This window comes from Mustela lutreola, chromosome 1, assembly GCF_030435805.1.
Source record: "Mustela lutreola isolate mMusLut2 chromosome 1, mMusLut2.pri, whole genome shotgun sequence".
In the NCBI taxonomy this organism is placed as follows: Eukaryota; Metazoa; Chordata; class Mammalia; order Carnivora; family Mustelidae; genus Mustela; species Mustela lutreola.
In genome coordinates, this window is record NC_081290.1 from 273,050,488 (window position 1) to 273,073,341 (window position 22,854).

Consider the following 22,854-nt stretch of genomic DNA (forward strand, 5'->3'; position numbering starts at 1 on the left):
CCCATTTTCCAACTTACATAAACACAATGTTAACATTACATATTCTCCTGTAGCTTTTTTTTTTCCTGTAGCTTTTTAAATTCAACATTACTGTTTCTTAGAATCATGCTGTTCCATATTAACTGTAGATCACTCATATTTCACAGCTGTTTAGTATTCAATTGCAAGAATATATTGGAATGGGTACCTGGGTGGCTCAACTGGTTGGGCACCTTCCTTTGGTGCAGGTCATGACTCCAGGTTCTTAGGATCAAGCCCTACATCGGGCTCCCTATCCCTCTGCCCACCCATTCTCTGTTCGTGCTTTCTCAAATAAATAAATTATTTTTATTATGTTATGTTAGTCACTGTATAGTACATCATTAGTTTTTAATGTAGCGTTCCATGATTCATTGTTTGAATATTAACACAAAAGAATTTATCCATTCCATCTTGGGACATCTGAATGGCTTTAGCTATTACTGGACAATACAAATGCAACATTATTTTAAGGAGTTAAACATAAACACAACGAAAATGTCCATTTCTGGAGGAGAGTAAAGGACAGAGAAAATAGACTTCAGGGGTAGGGAATGAGCATTAGGGAAAAGACGAAGGGGGTCTTTTAGATTCTTACTTCCTATTCTTCTATATTGCTGATTGAAAAGGGAAAATTCAAACAAGGTTGTTTGCATTTACTTATTACTGTGTTTTTTATTTGTAGTTTTTTAACCATAGGTATAAAGGATCTTCTGTTAGGTACACATAACTAAGGTTTGGTACACAAATCTTATTGCTAATTTTCCACTACAGAATTAAGGCCAAATGGAGATTAAGATATTAAAGGTTTTATTTTTATTTTTTTTTAATATTTCATTTATTTATTTGTGAGAGAGACAAAGTACAACCCGGGGAGAGGGAGAGGGAGAAGTAGGCCCCCCACTGAGCTGGGAGCCCCATTTGGGGCTTGATTCCAGCACCCTGGGATCATGATCCCAGCAGAAGGCAGATGTTTAACCAACTGAGCCAGCCAGGCACCGCAAAATATTAGCTCTGATAACAGACAGAAGCCACAGCAGGGTGTCTTCTACATTACCGTGCACAGAGATAAGCTATGTCCTCATGAAAGGACCAATCCATCTAAAAACTAACCAGAGGCTAGGCAACTTGTATACAGAGAGAGAACACAGACGACACTGCACTTGCCACAGGTGGTCCCTGCCAGCCTTACTTACCAACTGTAAATAGTGAGCTAAGGAGAGCCCATGGGCTTAATACAGATCAAAACTACTATAGCAGGGGCACCTGGGTGGCTCAGTGGGTTAAAGCCTCTGCCATCGGCTCGGATCATGATTTCAGGGTCCTGGAATCGAGCCCTGCATCGGGCTCTCTGCTCAGCAGGGAGCCTGCTTCCACCTCTCTCTCTCTGCCTACTTGTCATCTGTCAAATAAATAAATAAATAAATCTTTAAAAAAAAAAAAAACTACTATAGCAGAATTTCTTTAAAAAGGGTAGTCCGGGGCACCAGGGTGGCTCAGTGGGTTAAGCCTCTGCCTTTGGCTCAGGTCATGATCTCAGGGTCCTAGGATCAAGTCCCACATTGGGCTCTCTGCTCAGAAGGGAGTCTGCTTCCTCCTCACCCTACTTGTGATTTCTCCACCAAATAAATAAATAAAATCTTTTTTTTTTTTTTTAAGAAGGGTGGAATCAGCCCTGCTTTTCTTTTGAGGGAGAGGTAGTCCCCCACAATCAGTAGTGAATCTACAACCCAATGGATGGCAACTCTTAACTCTTACTCCTCCACTAGAGGTGGACAGAAAAAGATGTGAAAGGAAAGCTTCCTTTCCAGCACTTCCACGAAAGGATTAAGTGTTACCTCCTTTTTGCTTAAGAGAGAACCAAAAAAGGGAAAGGATTTTCCCACTGTACCTTTTTTTTTTTTTTTTAAAGATTTTATTTATTTGAGAGGAAGAGAGACAGCGAGAGAGGGAACACAAGCAGCGGAGTGGGAGAGGGAGAAGCAGGCTTCCCCCCTGAGCAGGAACCCGGATCTGGAGCTTTATTCCAGGACTCTGGGATCATGACCCAAGCCAAAGGCTGACGCTTAACTGAGCCACCCAGGCACCCTCCCTCTACACCTTTCAACTCTGTATCTTTCAACTCAATGTTTAAAGTAAAACATGAATTACCAGTTTCTCCATTTTCTGGAGTCTCTCGCCCAGTTTTGCTAGAACTCCGACTGGTAGATTCTGGACTTGTAGCTCGAACAAACATCTTCCATTTCCCCCTTTTAGACATAAGTCTACGCATTCCATCCTGAGATGCTGGCTGGCTGATGTCAGAACACGGACTAGACCCTGACACACTACCATCTCCTTCCTCCAAGGCTCGTAGCTCTGCCTAAGAGGAACAGGACAACAAAGTTAAGAGTGTCATTAGCTGTTTACCAACATTTAAGCATTTGTGAATATCAAGAATGATAACCACATATTATGAGAATTAAAATGCTTTGAAAACAGGAAGTGTTTCTTAATACATTTTCCATCAGAACCAAGCATTATCCTCGTATTTATTAGTATCCACTAAATGCTTATTCATGATTGTAGTTAAAAAACATCCATTTGAATGGGATAGGTCCCAGAGATCCACTAAGAGACAAATTCTCCAATATATGAACATAACAGATACAGTCTAACTTAGCTTGTCCCTCTCCATAGCTTCAAATTTTTCAAAATGGGGAAAGCTTCAAGAAGATATTCCTGTTACAACACCCATTAAGATTTTACTTCATACTCAAAGTAGTACATGAAACTGTTCCAAGAAAAATCAGGGCAGAAAATAGGCAAAAACCAATTTCTCAATCAGGAAAATTTCCTGTGGACCATCTTTCTTGAAAGGAAAGCACATGAAATTATTGGTTCCTCTTAATCTTATAAAGCCCATTTAACTATGTGAACAATTCCATGGGTGATCACTGGAAGTGAACCTGTGCTTTAATCATGGGGTTAAAACCAAGTTACCACCAAGAATTTACAATGCTAATTTGTTAGGAAGCAAAATAAAAGATATTATTCACTATATCCAGCTATCTTTAAATCAGAGAGTATCAGTTTTTATTAGCTATCAAGTATCAAAAGCACCATCAGGAACCAAAAGAACTAAAACTCCACAGTTCAAATTTTAATTGCACAAGCTTAAACATTGCTAGATGTAAAGGTAACAAAATCCCAGTAATGGCAGTAAACTGAGCACAATGATCCCAGAATCCAACAGAAGAGAGAAAAAGCATCTAACAAAAGCTTCAAAACCTTACTTTTTTTCTTTCCAAAACAAGCTCCAGCTCAAGGGTATCTTGTTCCTCTTCTTCCTCACTTTCTCCAGACTGAACAACACTGCAAAGATCCTCCTGAGAAGGGTCTTCCATGTTGTCCAATGTAATCTCCTGTGGTTTTACTATCGTTGCTGCTTCTTCTGCTGTGGTACTGGTTTCTTTCACTTCTGTGACAGGTTCCGTTTCTTTACAAATTACTTTTCTTCTCCATCTCTCTTCTTCCTCTTTTATTCCCTCAGGCAACAAAGGAGCAAGCAGTGATGCTGCCACCCCTTTCTTCTCCTCCTCACTATTTGAGAGAGCTTGAATTCCTTCATTTACTTCCTATAAAGAGTAAAATAATCTCATTTATCTTAGGAAAAAAAAATAAAGAAAAAACAACCCTCACCTGAATATATATTCAATTTGTTCATGCCAAAATTGACTATTTTTCAATCACTGGGTATTATTCTCTTTTAAGATTTATTTGAGAGAGCGGAAAGAGAGGGAGGGAGAGAACGCTTGTGCAGGGGGAAGGGCAGATGGAGTAGGAGAAGCAGACTTCCCGCTGAACAGAGTTTGATGTGGGATTCGATCCCAGAACTCTGGTATCGTGACCTAAGCCAAAGGCAGAGGCTTAACCAACTGAGCTACCCAGGTACCCCCAATCACTGGATTTTTTTTTTCCCCCAAAGATTTTATTTATTTGAGAGAGAGAGATAGAAAGAGCATGCATGCACACAAGCAGGGAAGTGGCAGGCAAAGGGAGAGGGAGAAGCAGGCTCCCCGAAGAGCAAGGAGCCTGATGTGGGGCCCGTTCCCAGGACCCTGGGATCATGACCTGAGCTGAAGGCAGAAGCTCAACTGACAGAGCCACTCAGGCGCACATACTACTGGATATTCTTAAAAGCCACTGGCTACCAACGGATCACTAATAGGTTTCTACCATTTTCCTCACATGAATATAATACAAATATCGTTACTTTAAGAAAGCAGCATTTGAACTAGAACCTAGTTCTGGGTGGGATTCATCCATGTCCTTATTCTTCAAGTCTAAAGCCAGGTTACCAGAAGCAGAATTTTAAAATGAAATAAGATCTGAGGTTTTGTGTTTTGTTTTTTTTTGTTTTTTTTTGTTTTTTAAGATTTTATTTATTTGACAGAGACACAGTGAGAAAGGGAACACAAGCAGGGGGAGTGACAGAGGGAGAAGAGCAGGGATTCCAACGTGAGGCTCGATCCCAGGACTCTGGGATCATGCCCTGAGCTGAAGGCAGACGCCTAACAACTGAGCCACCCAGGCGCCCCATTTTTTTTTTTTTTTTTTTTAAAGATCTGAGTTTTGTCAGTTGCAAATCATTGACTCTCAGTCTACCTATTGGGCCCTTTGTCTGCAGTTCTCCTTAGTCAGAGGGCCAAGCCAAGACCACCTGCTGTTCCTGCCAGAGCCCCATCCTCTGTCAGTTTCCAGAGGGGCAGTAAAGGAGAGTCAAATGACAACTGAAAACAACTAGTCTTTCAGTTCCTTCTCCTGAACCCGGCATCCATCTGCCTTCTGTACTCTATCTGGGCCCTGCCAAGGCTGGGTTTTTCCTCCAATCAGGAGTAAAAAGAATCCAGGTCTTTCCAGAAGTAGGCCACATTGCCTTGAACTTCCTCAAGTGTACAAATTAATGGTCACCCTTGCTCCACACATCCTTGAGACAGACCTGTAATTTAGATCAGTAACCTCCAAAACAGAAAGGATTCCCTTTTTAGAAACCAGTTTGTGTCAAAAAAGGAACTGATCACAGGACATCAAATAAGAGAAAGACAGGTTGGTACAGGATGAGGAAATTGGGAGCTAGGAAGCTACCTTTCCGGAATCTTAGTTTCGGTCTTCATCCTCTGTTCACCTTTTTCAAACTTTCTATATACTTCTGCCTGTCTCTACCACTCACCAGCCCTCCTTCAACTGCCCACCTTTCTATCACCCTTTGCTCTGCCTCCAAAACTGAAAACAATTGAGATGGCAAAAAAGTAAGTCTGCTTTAAAAAAGAAAAAGTTTTGTCACCTCAACATATAACTGGATATCTCCACCCTTCTGTATAATGACATAACTTCACAGGCACACTAGAAAGGTGATTTAGAGGAAAGTAAAATAATTCTAAAATGAAATGTATGATTTAACTTAAAGTGCCCATTTCCTTCATTGGAGTAATATTTAGTCTATGTACCTCCTATTATAAAGACCAAATTATTCTAAAAGTATGTGTGTATTTGTGTGTGTGTTTATTTTTAAGGAGGCTCCATACCCAACATGGAGTTTGAACTCACAACCCTGAGCAAGAGCTGCATCCTCTACTTAACTTGAGTTAGTTAAGGATCCCATGAAAATACTTACCATACTCCCCATTTAAATTAATCATTTAAAGTTCAAGATAAATTAAAATTCAACACACACACACAGACACACACAAACTACAGAATATATCTTACTTTTCTTACGAAGCTATAAAAATGCTCATTTTACTAATAGATTTTAATTTTTAAGGCAGCTTATCTTTAAAAACAAAAAACTTATGTGGGGTTCCCAAAATAGAGCTATTCTGCAGTGGAGAAGGAGATCTGAAGCCCTGACTGCTGCTCCCCCATCCTTCACAATGAGCCTCGGCAGTACCCTAAAGTTCCAAAAGAACCACTAAACTCGACAATTGTTATAAATGCTACATATTAAATATAAACATTAAATAAAGCCTTAAGAATCAGCATTTATTTATTTTCACATCTGGTTGTAAAATAATAACAGAAGATGTCTATACCTGTGCAAAAATAATTCAAGTTTTTTAGATTTGAAATAAGCAAGTAAGTCGTGAAACTGACCTTTTTAACTTCTCGCTTGGCTACGACTGGTCCACTTTTACTACTGGAAACAGAAACGTTTTTCTCCTTAGTATACACGTCCGTATTAACCACAAAATTAGCTTCAGCACCTGTTACAGAACTAAAAACAAACAAAATATAGGTATACTCACACATACACACACATTTATATACTTTTATCAAGAGAAACAGAAGGCAAATATTATCAACAAAAGATAAAACTCTAACTTCCTTCTTAGGTAATTTCTTTTTCAAGTCTATTCTTACCTGGGTTGGTAATGTTGTATTCCCTGTACCTGGGTAGCAAGATACTGGGGTAATTCCCAAGTTACTTCATTTGTTTGTGTATTCCAATAATAATAGCATCCTGTGTTCTCATCCCAGACTTCTTGCCAATCTCCCATCTCAATTCCAACTAAAAGAAAATAAAACAAATTTTAAAACACAAATTTCTAATCAACAAAACTAAAAAACCTACTGAGTGGGGGAAGGTATTTGCAAATGACATATTCGATAAAGGGTTAGTACCCAAAATATAATTAAAAAACTTGCATAACTCAACACCTAAAAACCAAATAATCCAATTAAAAACGGGCAGAAGTGGGGCGCCTGGATGGCTCAGCGGGTTAAGCCTCTGCCTTGGCTCGGGTCATGATCTCAGGGTCCTGGGATCAAGCCCTGCATCGGGCTCTCTGCTCGGCAGGGAGCCTGCTTCCCCCTCTCTCTATGCCTATCTCTCTGCCTACTTGTAATCTCTCTCTGTCAAATAAATAAATAAAATCTTAAAAAAAAAAAAATAAGGAATAGGTGTTCGTGAGAATGTGGAGAAAAAAGAACCCTCTTACACTAGTGGTAGGAATGTAAACTGGTGCAGCCACTGTGGAAAACAGTAAGGAAGTTCCTCAAAAAATTAAAAATAGAGCTACCCTATGATTTAGTAATCACACTACTGGATATTTATTCAAAACACACAAAAACATTATTTCAAAAGGATAATATGCACCTCTATGTTTATAGCATTATTTATAATAGCCAAATTATGGAAACAGCCCAAGTACCCATCAATAAATAAAGATGGTATAGGGGCGCCTGGGTGGCTCAGTGGGTTAAGCCGCTGCCTTCGGCTCAGGTCATGATCTCGGGGTCCTGGGATCGAGTCCCGCATTGGGCTCTCTGCTCAGCAGGGAGCCTGCTTCCCTCTCTCTCTGCCTGCCTCTCCATCTACTTGTGATTTCTCTCTGTCAAATAAATAAATAAAATCTTTAAAAAAAAAAAAAAAAAAAAAGATGGTATATATACACGATGGAATATTACACAGCCATAAAAATGAATGAAATATTGCCATTTCCCAACACAGAGCTGGAGAGTATAATGCTAAGCAAAGTCAGTAAGTCAGAGAAAGACAAATAACATATGATTTCACTCATGTGGAATTTAAGAAACAAAACAAATGAGCAACGGGGTTTAAAAAAAAAAAAAGAGAGAGAGAGAGAGAGAAATAAACCAAGAAACAGATTCTTTTAATTATAGAGAACAAACTTATGATTACCAGAAGGGAAGTGGGAGTGGAGAGAGGTTAAATACTTAATGGGGATTAAGCAGTGCACTCATCATGATAGGCACAGAGTAATGGATAAAACTGTTAATTAAGGGGGAAAAAAAAAAGAATTACTAAATAATTATTATCCTGAAACTAATAAACACTATATTAGTTATACAGGAATTAAAATTTAAAACTTAAAAAAAAAAAAAAACACACACACAAATTTCTCCACAATTCTTTTTTTTTTAAAGATTTTATTTATTTATTTGACAGACAGAGATCACCAGTAGGCAGAGAGGAGGCAGAGAGGAGGAAGCAGGCCCCCTGCCGAGCAGAGAGCCCGATGTGGGGCTCGATCCCAGGACCCTGGGATCATGACCTGAGCCAAAGGCAGAGGCTTTAACCCACTGAGCCACACAGGTGCCCCTTTCTCCACAATTCTGACCTCATATCCCAAGTCAGCTCTAAAGCCTTAATCTAACACAGCCTCAACCTTAACACTGTTAACATTTAGGCTGGATAGTTATTTGATGTGGTGGGGGGGGGTAGTCCTATGTAGTGTTTAGCACCCCAGATTTTACCCACTAGATGCACTAACAATTTCCCACCCCCTGTTGTGACAACCAAAAATGTCTTCAGACATTGTCAAATGTCCCCTGGGGGGTCCAACTCCTCCTTCCTACAACCTCTTCGCATACATGGCTTAAAAAAAAGCAGTTTGAGGGGCGCCTGGGTAGCTTCAGTGGGTTAAGCCTCTGGTTTCTGCTCACGTCATGATCTCAGGGTCCTCACATAGAGCCCCACATTGGGCTCTCTGCTCAGCGGGGAGCCTGCTTCCCCCTCTCTCTCTGCCTGCCTCTCTACCTACTTGTGATCTGTCAAAGAATAAATAAAATCTTTAAAAAAAAAAAAAAAAAAGGCAGTTCGATAGTCTAAACATGTATCTTGAACTCCAAAATAATCTTTAAAAAAATAGGAATGCATCTTTTTTTTTGCAATTATTTTTTCAAAATACACAATTATTGGGGCGCCTGGGTGGCTCAGTCATTGAACATCTGCCTTCAGCTCAGGTCATGATCCCAGGGTGCTGGACTGAGCCTTGCATTGGACTCTCTGCTCAGCGGGAAACCTGCTTCTCCCTCTCCCACTCCCACTGCTTCTGTTCCCTCTCTTGGTGTGCCTTTTAAGTTTTTAAATAAAAACTTAAAAAAATACATATATATACACACATATGTATATATACAATTATTATCTTAGTAACTATCAGAGAAAACAGTCCTCCTTATCATCTTCTAAACAGTGTATTTAGGGGCACCTAAGTGGCTCAGTGGGTTAAAGCCTCTGCCTTTGGCTCAGGTCTCTGCCTGCCTTTCTGCCTACTTGTGATCTCTCTCTGTCAAATAAATAAATAAAATCTTTTAAAAAATAAATAAATAAAAATAAACAGTGTATTTAGGGGTGCCTGGGTGGCTCAGTGGGCTAAGCCTTTGCCTTCGGCTCAGGTCATGATCTCAGGGTCCTGAGATCAAGCACCACATCAGGGTCCTGCTCTGCAGGGAGCCTGCTTCCCCAAACCCCCATGCCCGCTTCTCTACTTGTGATCTGTCAAATAAATAAATTAAAATCTTAAACACACACACACACCCATTGCTTTAAAAACAAACAAACAAACAATGAACCTAAAAGACCAGAATCCTAAAGTCTGGGGCTAAAGCATAGGGGTTTTCATCTTTTGCAATGTCAATGCCTAGAACACCTTTAAAAATTGCACTTTAGGGCGCCTGGGTGGCTCAGTGGGTTAAGCCGCTGCCTTTGGCTCAGGTCATGATCTCAGAGTACTGGGATCAAGTCTCGCGTCGGGCTCTCTGCTCAGCAGGGAGCCTGCTTCCTCCTCTCTCTCTCTCTGCCTGCCTCTCTGCCTACTTGTGATCTCTCTCTGTCAAATGGATAAATAAAAAAAAATCTTAAAAAAAAAAAATTGCACTTTATATTTCTTTAAAAATCAAAGGATCAGGGATGCCTGGGAGGCTCAGTCAGTCAGGCGGCTGCCTTCGGCTTGGGTCATGATCCCAGGGTCCTGGGACTGAGTCCTGCATTAGGCTCCTTGCTGAGCAGGGAGCCTGCTTCTCCCTCTGCCTTTGCCTGCTTATACTTTCTCATTGACAAATATTTTAAAAATAAAAAATAGGGGCACCCAGGTGGCTCAGCCATTAAGTATTTGCCTTCAGCTCAGGTCCTGATCCCTGATCCTATGTTGGGCTCCTTGCTCTGCAGGAAGCCTGCTTCTCCCTCTCCCACTCTCCCTGCTGTGTCCACTCTCTTGCTCTCTTGTCAAATAAATAAAATCTTTTAAAAAATTAAAAAAATAAGTAAAATAAAAGGATCAAAAACAAACAAAAAAAACCCCAAAGGATCACACTTACCTCCTGCTAGTGAACACTGAGTATCATATTGCCACCCTGCAGTCTGAGCTGAGTCTGTTCCATTTGAAGTAGTAGAAGAAAGCGCAGATGTTGCTGATTCCTTTGGCTCTGGTCGAGGTGGAGTTGGAGGTGGAGCAGAAGCTCCTACAGGAGCTGCAGGCTGAGGAGCTGTTATAGCATCAATCTCCTTTAGAATGAAAACATTAACAAATGCATTAAGAACCTCAAAACCAGAAAACTGAAGAAATGACAACCACTACAAAAAAATTCTAGGGGGCACCTGGGTGGCTCAGTCGTTAAGCATCTGCCTTTGGCTCAGGTCATAATCCCAGGGTCCTGGGACTGAGCTCTGAGCTGGGCTCCCTGCTCAGTAGGAAGTCCACCCCCCTGCCTGTGTTCCCTCTCCTCCTGTCTCTCAGTGTCAAATAAATAAATAATATCTCTTAAAAAGGGGCGCCTGGGTGGCTCAGTGGGTTAAGCCTCTGCCTCCAGCTTGGGTCATAATCTCAGGGTCCTGGGATCAAGCCCCACATCGGGCTCTCTGCTCAGCGGGGAGCCTGCTTTCCCCTCTCTCTGCCTCTCTGCCTACTTGTGGTCTCTGTCAAGTGAGTAAATAAAATCTTAAAAAAAAAAAAAAAAATCTTTTAAAAAAAAGTTCTATACAGTTTTCAGCTTCTCGAATCAAAACTCTCATCTCCCAACTACATAAGTTCCTCAAACCCTGTAATTCTCTGTTCTTCTCCTCCTTACAACCTTTACAGAAAGAGAAGAGAAAAGAACAGTGTGAAGGGATTAAGGAAGAGAGATGGAAAGGGAAAAGAAGGGAGTAGGAAACATTGAGTCTGACAAAAAAGTAGGCTAATCACTTGAGATCCAGGTCCCAAAGTGGCTTCAATAATTCAAAACCCAAACAAAAGCACCACTAACCGCTAGGAAGTTGGCCAGTGTACTATCAATATCAGCTGACTGGTTTCCATTTGCCTCTTTAGACTGTGCTGGTTTTTCGGAAACGTCACTCTCATCATCATCACTGTCAGCATATGCACCAAGTAAGCACAGACCTCCTAGAAGCAAAATGGTAAACAGTGTTAATAACAATGCCAGGATGCCCCAAGAAGTACTCAAGAAAAAAATATGACATGGTTCTTCAGAGTTTACAGATTAGACCACAACCTCAAAATAAATCATCACCGAACTACCACAGAGAGATTTAAATTACATTATGCTTAGAGCTAATAAAATCATTCACATAGCTGCTTGATATCCTTCTCAAAATACACATTCAACCTCATACGCTGTCAAAATAGCACATGGTAAATCTTGAGTTTAGAATTTGTTGCTTTATGTGTCCATCCCAAACAAGCAAGCCAATTAGGGTTTAGTAGATGAAACAAAGATTTTTAAACTAAAAATCTTTCTTTGGTGATTTTTCCTCAAACAAGAAGCAACAAATAATAATGGAATTCTAAGTGCTAGAATCAAAGCATACAACAAAAACCCAGCAACTAATCACCAATGTCTTCCTCAAACTCAAGACGTATCAGGTATGGCCTCTGCGATGCTGCTATGTACACCATTTCCTTTTGTCCTACCTGTGTTACACTTAAACAAGCATATATATTCTTTTTATAGATCATTTCATTATAAGTACATTAAATGTTAAACACCAGCTAAACTCTTCAGCTATTAGTAAGATAAAATTTCCCAGTACCTGGCAACATTCTATGTTCTCAATAAATATTTGGTAAATGAACAGACTCATCAGGAAGTAAAATACAGTTTTACCATAATTCCATAAATGAATTCATGAAATCACCTAAAAATAAAAATTCCTTTTATCATAGTTCACATTCATTCCTTTAGTCATATATATCTTGCCTTCATTATTTTTAGTATATAAGTTCTTGTACTAAATACCAATCTCTAAAATATTTAAAACTGATTAGGAAGATTTTTAAGTGGACATCTGACAGTTCTCCATTTTCCAATTACCAAGTATTTTATTTCTCATCATTTTGTGGCATGTTCGTCAACTTTCCTGATTTTCTGATAAGAGGTAATAGCCCAGTAAGGTTAGTAATAGGAAAAGAAGCCTTTGTGTATGAAAAGAATCTGCACTTTAGTATTCAGCACTGAGTTTTTGGGTGATGGGGGGGGTTATAAATACTTCCTACAGAAAAATTTTATATATAATCATCTAGATCATTAGCCTTAATTCTACATCCTTTGGTAAAAGGTTCCAACCAGATGAGTTGCATGGAATTTTTATTACAAAATTTCCCAAGCAGGGGTAGGTAGTTCCCCAGACTCAAAGTTGGTCTCACAGGCAAGAGGTTTAGCCAAGGCCCCACCTATTCCTTTTTTACCTCAGAGCTTTTCACAGTACACACATCAAACCTCTTTCAAGCTAATAACACAATGACTATTAAACAGGAAAATAAATGAAAATGATTAAACCCAATATATTGGGGAAATAGGCATACTTAATACTGTAGAGACAACATAAATTATTTCTTAAGAATAATGTGGTTACATATACCAAGACCCACAAAACTCTTCAAGTTTCTTTCAGCTACATAGTCCCATTTTTCAGAGTATAACCCCCAATTCAAAATTTTTTCACACAAAGATTCTACAGCTTTATTAAGTAAATAAAGCTGTGAACAACTCAAATGCTCTCAGGGGACTCGTAAAGCAAATTACAGCACAGTACCTGATGCAGTACTAATTCATGATTAATCAGATCATTATAAGATTACACGAAATAATGCTAAGGGGACAGAAAGTAATGCTAAAGGAATAAAAGCAAGATAAAAGCAAGTTGTGAAATGCATTTAAGTTCTAATCACATGAAATTTAGTTCATCACTGATAAGGAACAGGCATGAATTTAGAATAACACTGAAAAAAGTTCTAAGTACTATGTAAAATTACTTAATTTAAAAATAAATAAATAAATAAACAAAACCTCATGGGACCTACTCCAGACCACTACTGAGATGTTGTTTCTACATAAAACCAGAGGAAGCAAGGACATTCTTCAGAGCCATAGTCCCAGCAGTCTTTTTTTTTTTTTGAGAGGGATGCTGACTGTTCAAACCTCCATAAGCACCATTTGCAAATCAATCCACATTAGGTGGAAAATTATTTCTTAGGTGTATACCTTGCTTGTAAGTTTCAAACAGTTAACTGTGTCTTATTTCTAGTAACTATAACATTTGAACAGTTTTAATTCTTTTGGTCACAGAAACTATTATCAATAGGCTAAAAGCATCATAGTCATCTATTGATCTAATTTAAGAGGCTACTCTGAATTTTTCCTTAGAGAATTTCATATGCATATTACCCTAATGTTCTTCTGCATAAAAGTATTAGACATGCTTGCTCTACTGTATTATAAAAACATTTTAACAACTTTTTTTTTTGAAGTGGCAAATAGAAGGAGAGAGGAACAAGCATCTATTATTTCAGGTGTATTTATATAGCATACAGAAACCTCCAAACTTAAAAGAATAAAATTATTAGATGTTTAGTACAAAACGTATTTTGATCTTTCAAGACATATAAAGAATGGAGAAAACGAACATTCTTGGCATTTCCTGTATATCCGAATATTCCTTAATGCTAAAAAAAAAAAAATATTTAATAAGGGCAATTTTCAGCTCCAAAAGTATTCACTAGGTACCCTCCAAGCACTGTGCTGGAAAAGAAATGCACCGAATGAAAGACATTCCTGAGATCTCTGAAGAACACCAAGCTAGCAGGGGAGCCAGAAAACTACAAAACAGCATTAGAAGAAAAGCAGTGCAAAATATCTTGGGTACAGAGAAAAAGCAACAACAAATTTTGCTTTGATTAATGTGTATATACCAGCAAGCCCGCAGAAAAATTTTACTTTCATTTTCAAAAATTTTAAATTTCCATTTATGGGAGAACAGTAAATTTGCGACACTGAAGCATTCAACAAAATATATACAAACCCAATTTGATCTTAAGGAAAGAAAGACCTTGTAGAAAACATGAAAAAAAAAAAAAATTTGTACCTGTTGCTTTAACGGCTGTAGGTCTGGTGGTCATGACTGGTTTGGGAGGATTCGGAACTCTGGGAACCTCCACCACCACTTCCTGCTCATCTGGATTTTTTAAAAAAAGAACAAAAGAAAACCAGTGTGCCAATGGACCAGAGAAAACACTACAGATGACCAAACAATGTTCGATTTGACCTTCCCAGTCTCTATTTCAGCAATCTGAAAACAGGGTGTGTTAAACTCATCACTGACCCAAATAATCGGGAGACGATAAGCATAACTGGCCTCTTCCACGTGACTTTAACATTAAGAATATGATTATGGTACCTGAAATGCATCTGAAATAATGTAAACGTCTAAAAAATACATACCCAATAAATCTCCGGGCTACCACCGGGCCTTTACAGCAACACAGCTCTAGCTACCCAGTCCCCCACCCCGCCCCGCACAGCGCAGGAACTACCCAACGTGATTTTTTAGCGCCCGAAACGGTCGCGGCTTCTCGGGCATCTGGCTCCCGCAGCAGCGCCGCAGTTCCTCTTAATCCAAGGGCCATTGTGGGAACAAACAAGTACTGGGGAACGCACCAGTTTCACTTCTAAAGGAAGTGAAAGGGGCTACAATAAAATGGGTGTGCTGCCTTCTAGAGGGTCCCTCTCGGTTTTGACAAAAACGAAGGGAAAAACGCATGACGTGGGTCGGAAGGCCAGGTTCCCGGTCACGAGGCCTCGGACGAGAAGCTCGTACTTTTCACAAATATCCGTCGTAAGTTGTGCAAAACCGAGACTGCACATCGAGGACACTCGGGATGCCAGGCCGAGCCCCGCACCAGAGATGGCGCCTCTCGGCCAGCCGGGCGAGCGCGCACGGCGCCGCGGGCCCCTTGCGCGGCCCCGGGGCCCTCAGCGGTCCTCCCCTCGGGCCCCACGCAGCAGGCCTCGGAGGTGCAGGAAGCCCCCCCACCCCGGCCTGGATTTCTCCTCCTCCCACGGCCCTCGCCGTAGGCCGCAAGCCCCGAGCTCGAGTTTCGGCCTCCCCACCTAAGTGTCGGGGCCCCTCGCGCACCTTTACTTTCTGAAGGCGAGTCGTCCGGGGCCGCGGCGGCAGCAGCAGCAGCAGTCACCGTGGTCGTCGTTGTCGGCGGCGGCGGCGGCGGTGGCGCCGCCGGAGCTGGCTGGCTGGGCGCCGCCACCGTCGAGTCCGGCTCCGTGTCGGGCTCCGGCTCCGGATCCCTGCCCGGCGTGTTGCTTCGGGGCCCCGGCGGAGAGAGCTGCAGGATGGGCCTGCGGCCGGGTACCGCCCGGGACTTCTTCCCCATCGCGAGCCCGAGCGCGAGCCGCGAGCGTCGGCCAGCCGAGAGGGGCGGGCGCTCGGCGCGGCGCTGCGTAATCAATATTCATGCACCGCGACACCGCCTCCTGAAAGAATCTGCTTTTAACCGGCGGAGCGCGCGCCCGCGCAAGCGCCTTGGGTCCTCTAGGCTCCTCTGGCTTCTCCCCTCAGAGAGGAAGGGCGGGCTTTATCCACGATGCTGGGCGATTGGCTGTTTTGATCCATCGAAGGAGCCAGGAGCCAATGGAAAAGGAAAAAGAGTCAGTGTCAGGCCAATAGCGCGGAAGGGCCTGAATTAGAATGACTTTCCATTACGTCGGACTCCACCCATGCGTCTTGTGCGGAGTCTTTTCTTTATCCCCTTGTCCTCCATCTTGTCCCTGGTCTGGGCTTGCTGTTGGCTGTTTTGTTTTGTTTTAGCTTTTGGGAAGCTGTGCTGCATTTCAGGACCTTTCTAGACTTTCGTCCTGATTATTGTGGCTTACTTTGGGTATGACGTTGAACACTAAATAAAATAGTGGTTTTTTTGTTTTGTTTTTAAGATTTTACTGATTTAGGGGTGCCTGGGTGGCTCAGTGGGTTAAGCCACTGCCTTTGGCTCGGGTCATGGTCCCAGGGTGCTGGGATCGAGACCCGCATCGGGCTCTCTGCTCAGTGGGGAGCCTGCTTCCTCCTCTCCCTCTGCCCTAAGATTTTATTGATTTATTTGACAGCACAAGCAAGCAGAGGGAGAGGGAGAAGCAGGCTCTCCACTGAGCAAGGAGCGCGATGCGGGACTGGGTCCGGATCTGGGATCATGACCTCAGCCGAAGGCAGCCGCTTAACGGACTGAACCACCCAGGCGCCCTAAAATAGTGGGTCTTTATGCTTTTGTAAATTCTTATCAGCTGGAAAAAATCACTAGACGTTATACTGCATAGGAGGAAAAATCGTAAATTATTGCGATGGGGTACAGGAGCTTACCCAGTCTAGTCCATTCTCAACCTGCTTTATTAGATTTATCTTCCTTTAGCCCTCCGCCCCCCACCTCCACCCCGTCCCCTTCTTACCCCTCTGGAGCCAGCCAGCTAAAGACTAGCGAATACACTAGAACATGGCAAACAAAACCCTCCATTCCTCAATATCCAGCGCAGGCATTCTCTCTCAACCCTGTATCAGTGCTGAGCCCCTCCCCAGTGCTTGACATTCTGCCGTTAAGTCCGTTTTATCCCTTTCCCTCTTCTCAATCTTAAGATATTGAGCGTATTTATTTTTATATCCCCAGCTGCTCAGTTCTTACTAAAACATACTAATAATACCTAACATTTAGTGAGTCCTTACTATGTGTGAGCCACTGTCTAAGCACTTTACAAGCACAATTGTAGGGGTGCCTGGGTGGCTCAGTCCGTTAAGGGGTTGCCTTAGGTAAGGGGATGGAGCCCCATATCAGGTTCCCTGCTGAGCAGGGAGTCAGCTTTTCTCCTCTGCCCCTCCCCCGCTTCATGCTCACTTTCTCCTCGCTCTCAAAATAAATCTCTCTCTCTCTCTCTTTTTTTTTTTTTTTTTAAAGGTGTTATTTATTATTTGAAAGAGAGAAGCAGAGAAAGAGAGAAGCAGAGGGAGAGGGAGAAGCAGACTTCCTGCTGAGCAGGGAGCCCCATGCTGGCCTGGATCCCAGAATGCTGGGATGGTGACCTGGGCTGAAGGCAGCTGCTTAACTGACTGAGCCACCCAGATGCCCCCAAAAGAAATAAAATCTTAAAAAACAAACAAAAACAACCAAGTATAAGTGTATTTGATTCTCACCAGAACCCTGTATGTCATTATCTATAATGTATAGATGATCCCTCAGAATGTTGTTTTTAAATTTTTATCTTTTTTTAAGATTTTGTTAGAGCGAGCGCGCACAGTGGGGAGGAGTAGAAAGAAGCAGGCTCCCTGATGAGCGGGGAGCCTGACCTGGAGATGATTTCAAGGACCCTGGGATCATGACAGGTACTAAAGGCAGATGCTTAAATGGCAAAGTCACCCAGAAGCCCCCGTATGTTTTTAGGAGTGCCTAGGTGGCTCGGTGGGTTAAAGCCTCTGCCTTCAGCTCCCAGAGTCCTGGAATCGAGCCCCGCATCGGGCTCTTTGCTCAATAGGGAGCCTGCTTCCTCCTCTCTCTGTCTGCCTCTCTGCCTACTTGTGATCTCTGTCTGTCAAATAAATAAATAAAATCTTTTAAAAAGATTTTTAATGTTTTTATTAATTATTTTTATTAACATATAATGTATTATTTGCCCCAGGGGTACAGGTCTGTGAATCGTCAGGCTTACACTTCACAGCACTCACCATATCACTTACCCTTCCTAATGTCCATAACCCAAAGATTTTTTTATTTTTTAATAAACATATAATGTATTTTTAGCCCCAGGGGTACAGGTCTGTGAATCACCAGGTTTACACACTTCACAGCACTCACCATAGCATATAGCCTCCCCAATGTCCATAACCCCACCACCCTCTCCCAAGCCCCTTCCCCCCAGCAACTCTCAGTTTGTTTTGTGAGATTGTCTTTTACGGTTTGTCTCCCTCCTGATCCCATCTTGTTTCATTTATTCTTTTCCTAACCCCCAAACCCTCAAGGTTGCATCTCCACTTCCTCATAGCAGAGAGCGCATGTGATAGTTGTCTTTCTCCCACTGACTTATTTCGCTAAGGATAATACCCTCTAGTTCCATCCACATCGTCGCAAATGGCAAGATTTCATTTCTTTTGATGGCTGCATAGATTTCCATTGTATATATACACCACATCTTTATCCATTCATCTGTTGATGGACATCTAGGTTCTTTCCATAGTTTGGTTATTGTGGGCATTGCTGCTATAAACATTTGGGTGTGCGTGCCCCTTTGGATCACTACGTTTGTATCTTTAGGGTAAATACCCAGTAGTGCAATTGCTGGGTCATAGGGTAGCTCTATTTTCAACTTTTTTTTTTTTTAAAGATTTTATTTATTTGTCAGAGAGAGAGAGAAAGAGAGAGATCACAAGTAGGCCAAGAGACAGGCAGAGGCAGAGGGAGAAGCAGGTTCCCTGCCGAGCAAAGAGCCCAATGTGGGACTCTATCCCAGGACGCTGGGATCATGACCTGAGCCGAAGGCAGCCGCCCAACCAACTGAGCCACCCAGGAGTCCCTCTATTTTCAACTTTTTTTTTTTTTTAAGATTTTATTTATTTGACAGAGAGAGATCACAAGTAGGCAGAGAGGCAGGCAGAGAGAGAGGAGGAAGCAGGCTCCCTGCTGAGCAGAGAGCCCGACGTGGGACTCGATCCCAGGACCCTGAGATCATGACCTGAGCCGAAGGCAGCAGCTTAACCCACTGAGCCACCCAGGCGCCCCTATTTTCAACTTTTTGAGGAACCTCCATGCTGCTTTCCAGAGTGGTTGCACCAGCTTACATTCCCACCAACAATGTAGGAGGGTTCCCCTTTCTCCGCATCCTCGCCAGCATCTGTCATTTCCTGACTTGTTAATTTTAGCCATTCTGACTGGTGTGAGGTGGTATCTCATTGTGGTTTTGATCTGTATTTCCCTCATAACCCAAAGATTTTATTTTTAAGTAATTTCTACACCCAAGTGGGGCTTGAACTTATAACCCTGAGATCAAGAGAACTTACAACCCAGAGATCACAAGCCATATCCTCTATGGACTGAGACACCAGATGCTCCCAAGTTGTTCTTGTTTTAAGATTTATTCATTTGGGGTGCCTGGGTAGTTCAGTTGGTTAAGCATCTGCCTTTGGCTCTGGTCATTATTTTAGGGTCTTGGGATGGAGTCCGGCATAGGACTCTCTGCTCTTCAGGGAGTCTACTTCTCCCTCTGCCATTCCCCCAACTTGTGCTCTCTGGATCTCTCTATCTCTGTGTCAAATAAATGAATGAAATTGTTTTAAAATTATTTGTTTGTTTGTTATTTTAGAGAGAGAGAAGACACAGGAAGGGAAGAAGGGGAGGGAGATTCTCAAGGAAACTCTTGAGCATTGAGAGCAGATCCTGACTTAGGATTTAGTATCTCCACCTGAGATCAGGACCTGAGCAGAAACCAGGAGTCAGAGGCTTAACTGTGCCACCCAGGGGGTCCCTTAAATTTATGTTTTTTATAAGATTTTTTTTTGAAGATTTAATTTATTTGATAGAGAGATCACAAGCAGGCAGAGAGGCAGGCAAAGAGAGGAACAGAAAAACCTGATGCAGGGCTCAATCCCAGGACCCCAGGATCATGACCTGAGCCAAAGGCAGAGGCTTTAATTCACTGAGCCACCCAGGTGCCCCAAATTTACGTTTTTAAAATAATCTCTGCACTCAACGCAGGGGTTAAACTCACAACCCCGAGATCAAACATTGCATGATCCTTTTTTTTTTTTTCTTTTAAGATTTTATTTATTTAGTTGACAGAGAGAGAGAGAGAGACACTGAGAGAGGGAACACAACCAGGGGAGTGGGAGAGGGATAAGCAGGCTTCCCACTGAGCAGGGAGCCCAGTGAAGGGCTCAATCCCAGGACCCTGGGATCATGACCCGACCTAAAGGCAGATGCCTAAGTACTGAGCCACCCAGGTGCCCCAAGTTGCATGCTTTTATGAATGAACCAGACAACTTTGGGATGAAAAAGCCATGAAGACAGTGACTTGTCCATTTTGTCCCCTCTTTATGAAATGTACTTTCTGGGACATGAACAGTCAATTTTTGAATGAATGTACTGCATGTAGATATACAGACTTGAAATAAATAGCAAGAGTTTTTTTCTTGTCTGTGGGAAAAATATCTGGATTAGTGTCTAAAGTTTAGACTCCCAAGATTTCTGAAAAATTAGCAGCTAGAAATGGGAGAATTTGCTGTTTCAAAGCTGTTCACAGTTTTCTGACTTATTTCTTGAGCGAAGAGTATTGAAATATATTGAAATATAGTAGTTTGACGCGCCTGGGTGGCTCAGCTGGTTAAGACACTGCCTTAGGCTCAGGTCATGATCCCTGAGTCCTGGGATCAAGCCCCATTATCGGGCTTCCCCTGCTCTGCAGGGAGCCTGCTTCTCCCTCTCCCTTCCCCTCTACTTTTCCCCTGGTTGGTCTCTCTCTCTCTCTCTGTCAAATAAATAAATAAAATATTAAACAGTATAATATAATATCCTCTTCTTTTTTTTAAAATTTTATTTTTATTTTTTTTAAAGATTTTTATTTATTTATTTGACAGAGAGCAATCACAAGTAGGCAGAGAGGCAGGCAGAGAGAGAGGAAGGGAAGCAGGCTCCCTGCTGAGCAGAGAGCCCAATGTGGGACTTGATCCCAGGACCCTGAGATCATGACCTGAGCTGAAGGCAGCGGCTTAACCACTGAGCCACCCAGGCGCCCCCCCCCCTTTTTTTTTTAAAGGAAGAAATATAGTAGTTGTACATAGGAGTTCTGGGTTCAAATGTCTGGGTTCAAAACTCAGTTTTAGCACCTTCCAGATGTGATTACTTGGGCAAGTTTCTTAACAACTATAAACTTGTTTCAGCACTGTAAAATGTGCCAGTAACAGTATTCATAGGGTTGTTGTGAAGTTTAAATGAGATCATAGTTTTAAGATCTTTGCCTTGTACCAGGAACAAAAGAAGCGATCATTATATGGTAGTATTATTACTATTTTTATGGGTATTTATTTTTTATTTTTATTATTAAAAAGATTTAATTTATTCATTTGAGAGAGAGAGAGACAGCCAGAGAGGGAACACAAGCTGGGGGAATGGGAGAGGAAGAAGCAGGTTTCCCACTGAGCAGGGAGCCCAACGAGGGCCATCCTGGGACCCTGGGATCATGACCTGAGCTGAAGGCGGACACTCAATGACTGAACCACCCAGGCACCTCAGCTATTATTACTATTAATGAGTCTTTTGTTTATACAGATGTCTAGATGCTATTATATAACCAGCTGGAACTAAGTTGAGATTATGAGCTAAACCAGAGTGCACAGAAACGGGAAAGGTTTTTCCCTTGGGGGAACTTACATTTCTGGAGGTGACTGAAATAACTGTAATATTTATAACCAGGGTTCTCAACCCTGACTGTTCATAGAACCATCTGGAGAGCAAGTGCTAAAGCAGTATAAAAATCTAAATCAGGATTGGGGGTGGGAGTACAGAGCCCATATCAATTTTTTTTCTCTTAAAATAAGCTCTATGCCCATCATGGACCCCAAGATCAAGAGTCACAAGCCAGGGGATCCTGGGCGGCTCAGTTGGTTAAGCAACTGCCTTCAGCTCAGGTCATGATCCCCAGGGTCCTGGAATCGAGCCCTGCATTGGTTTGTTTATCTATCTATCTATTTATTTATTTTATTTTATTTTATTTTATTTTATTTATTTTTTTTTTTTTTAAAGATATTATTCATTTACTTGACAGGCAGAGATCACAAGCAGGCAGAGAGGCAAGCAGAGGGAGAGAGGAGGAAGCAGGATCCCTGCCAAGCAGAGAGCCCGATGCGGGGCTCGATCCCAGGACCCTGGGATCATGACCTGAGCCTAAGGCAGAGGCTTTTAACCCACTGAGCCACCCAGGCGCCCCTATTTATTTATTTTAAAAAGTGTATTTATTTAGGGGCACCTGGGTGGCTTAGTCGATTAAGCATCTGCCTTCAGCTTCGGTCCAGACCTCAGAGTCCTGGGATCCAGCTTCTTTGCCTTCAGCTTCGGTCCAGACCTCAGGGTCCTGGGATCCAGCTTCTTCTCCCTCTGCTCCTCCTCACCCCCGCTCATGCTCTCTCTCTCTCTTCTCTCAAATAAATAAGTAAAATATTTTTTAAAGATATCTTTTTAAGATTTATTTATTTATTTGAGTGCAAGAGAGAGCATGAGAAGAGGGAGGAGCAGAGGGAGAGGAGGAAGCAGCCTGCCAGCTGAGCAAGGAGCCGGACATTGGTCTGGATCCTGGGACTCTGGGATCATGACCTGAGCGACCCAGGTACCCTAAACATTTTTTTTTTTTAAGTTTTTTTTTTTTCCCCTTAAATTTTATTTGAGAGCATGGGAAAGAGCACGAGCAAGGGGGGGGGGAGTAGAGGGAAAGGGAAAAGCTCACCACACTGAGCAGGGAGTCCAATCCCGGGCTCCTTCCCAGGACCTGAGTGGAAAGCAGATGCCTGACTGAGCCACCTAGGCCGCCCCTATTTTTAAGTTTTTAAGTGATCTCTATACCCCATGTGGAGCCAAAACTCACCACCCTAAGGTCAAGAGTCGCAAGATCTTCTGACTGAACTAGTCACATGCCCCTATTTATTATTTTTTAAATATCTCTACACTCATCGTGGGTCTGGAACTCAAGACCTGAGATCAAGAGTCTCATTCTCCTCTAAGCCAGATAGGCACCTCTATCAATTAT

The 22,854-nt window shown here is 42.2% G+C and overlaps 1 protein-coding gene across 1 annotated transcript in view; it reads right to left on the reverse strand.

Moving 5' to 3' along the window:
• FNBP4 (formin binding protein 4) overlaps positions 1-15,526 on the reverse strand; it is a 42,300-nt gene extending 26,774 nt beyond the window's left edge. The window contains exons 1-8 of the mRNA XM_059142432.1: positions 15,212-15,526; positions 14,162-14,251; positions 11,047-11,183; positions 10,120-10,306; positions 6,421-6,568; positions 6,154-6,274; positions 3,294-3,635; positions 2,170-2,380 (exon numbers count right to left, since the gene is read on the reverse strand). Of these exons, the coding sequence (XP_058998415.1) occupies positions 2,170-2,380; positions 3,294-3,635; positions 6,154-6,274; positions 6,421-6,568; positions 10,120-10,306; positions 11,047-11,183; positions 14,162-14,251; positions 15,212-15,464 (1,489 nt within the window). The 5' untranslated portion in view covers positions 15,465-15,526. The remainder of the gene's footprint in view (positions 1-2,169; positions 2,381-3,293; positions 3,636-6,153; positions 6,275-6,420; positions 6,569-10,119; positions 10,307-11,046; positions 11,184-14,161; positions 14,252-15,211) is intronic.
• Positions 15,527-22,854: the final 7,328 nt, after the last annotated feature.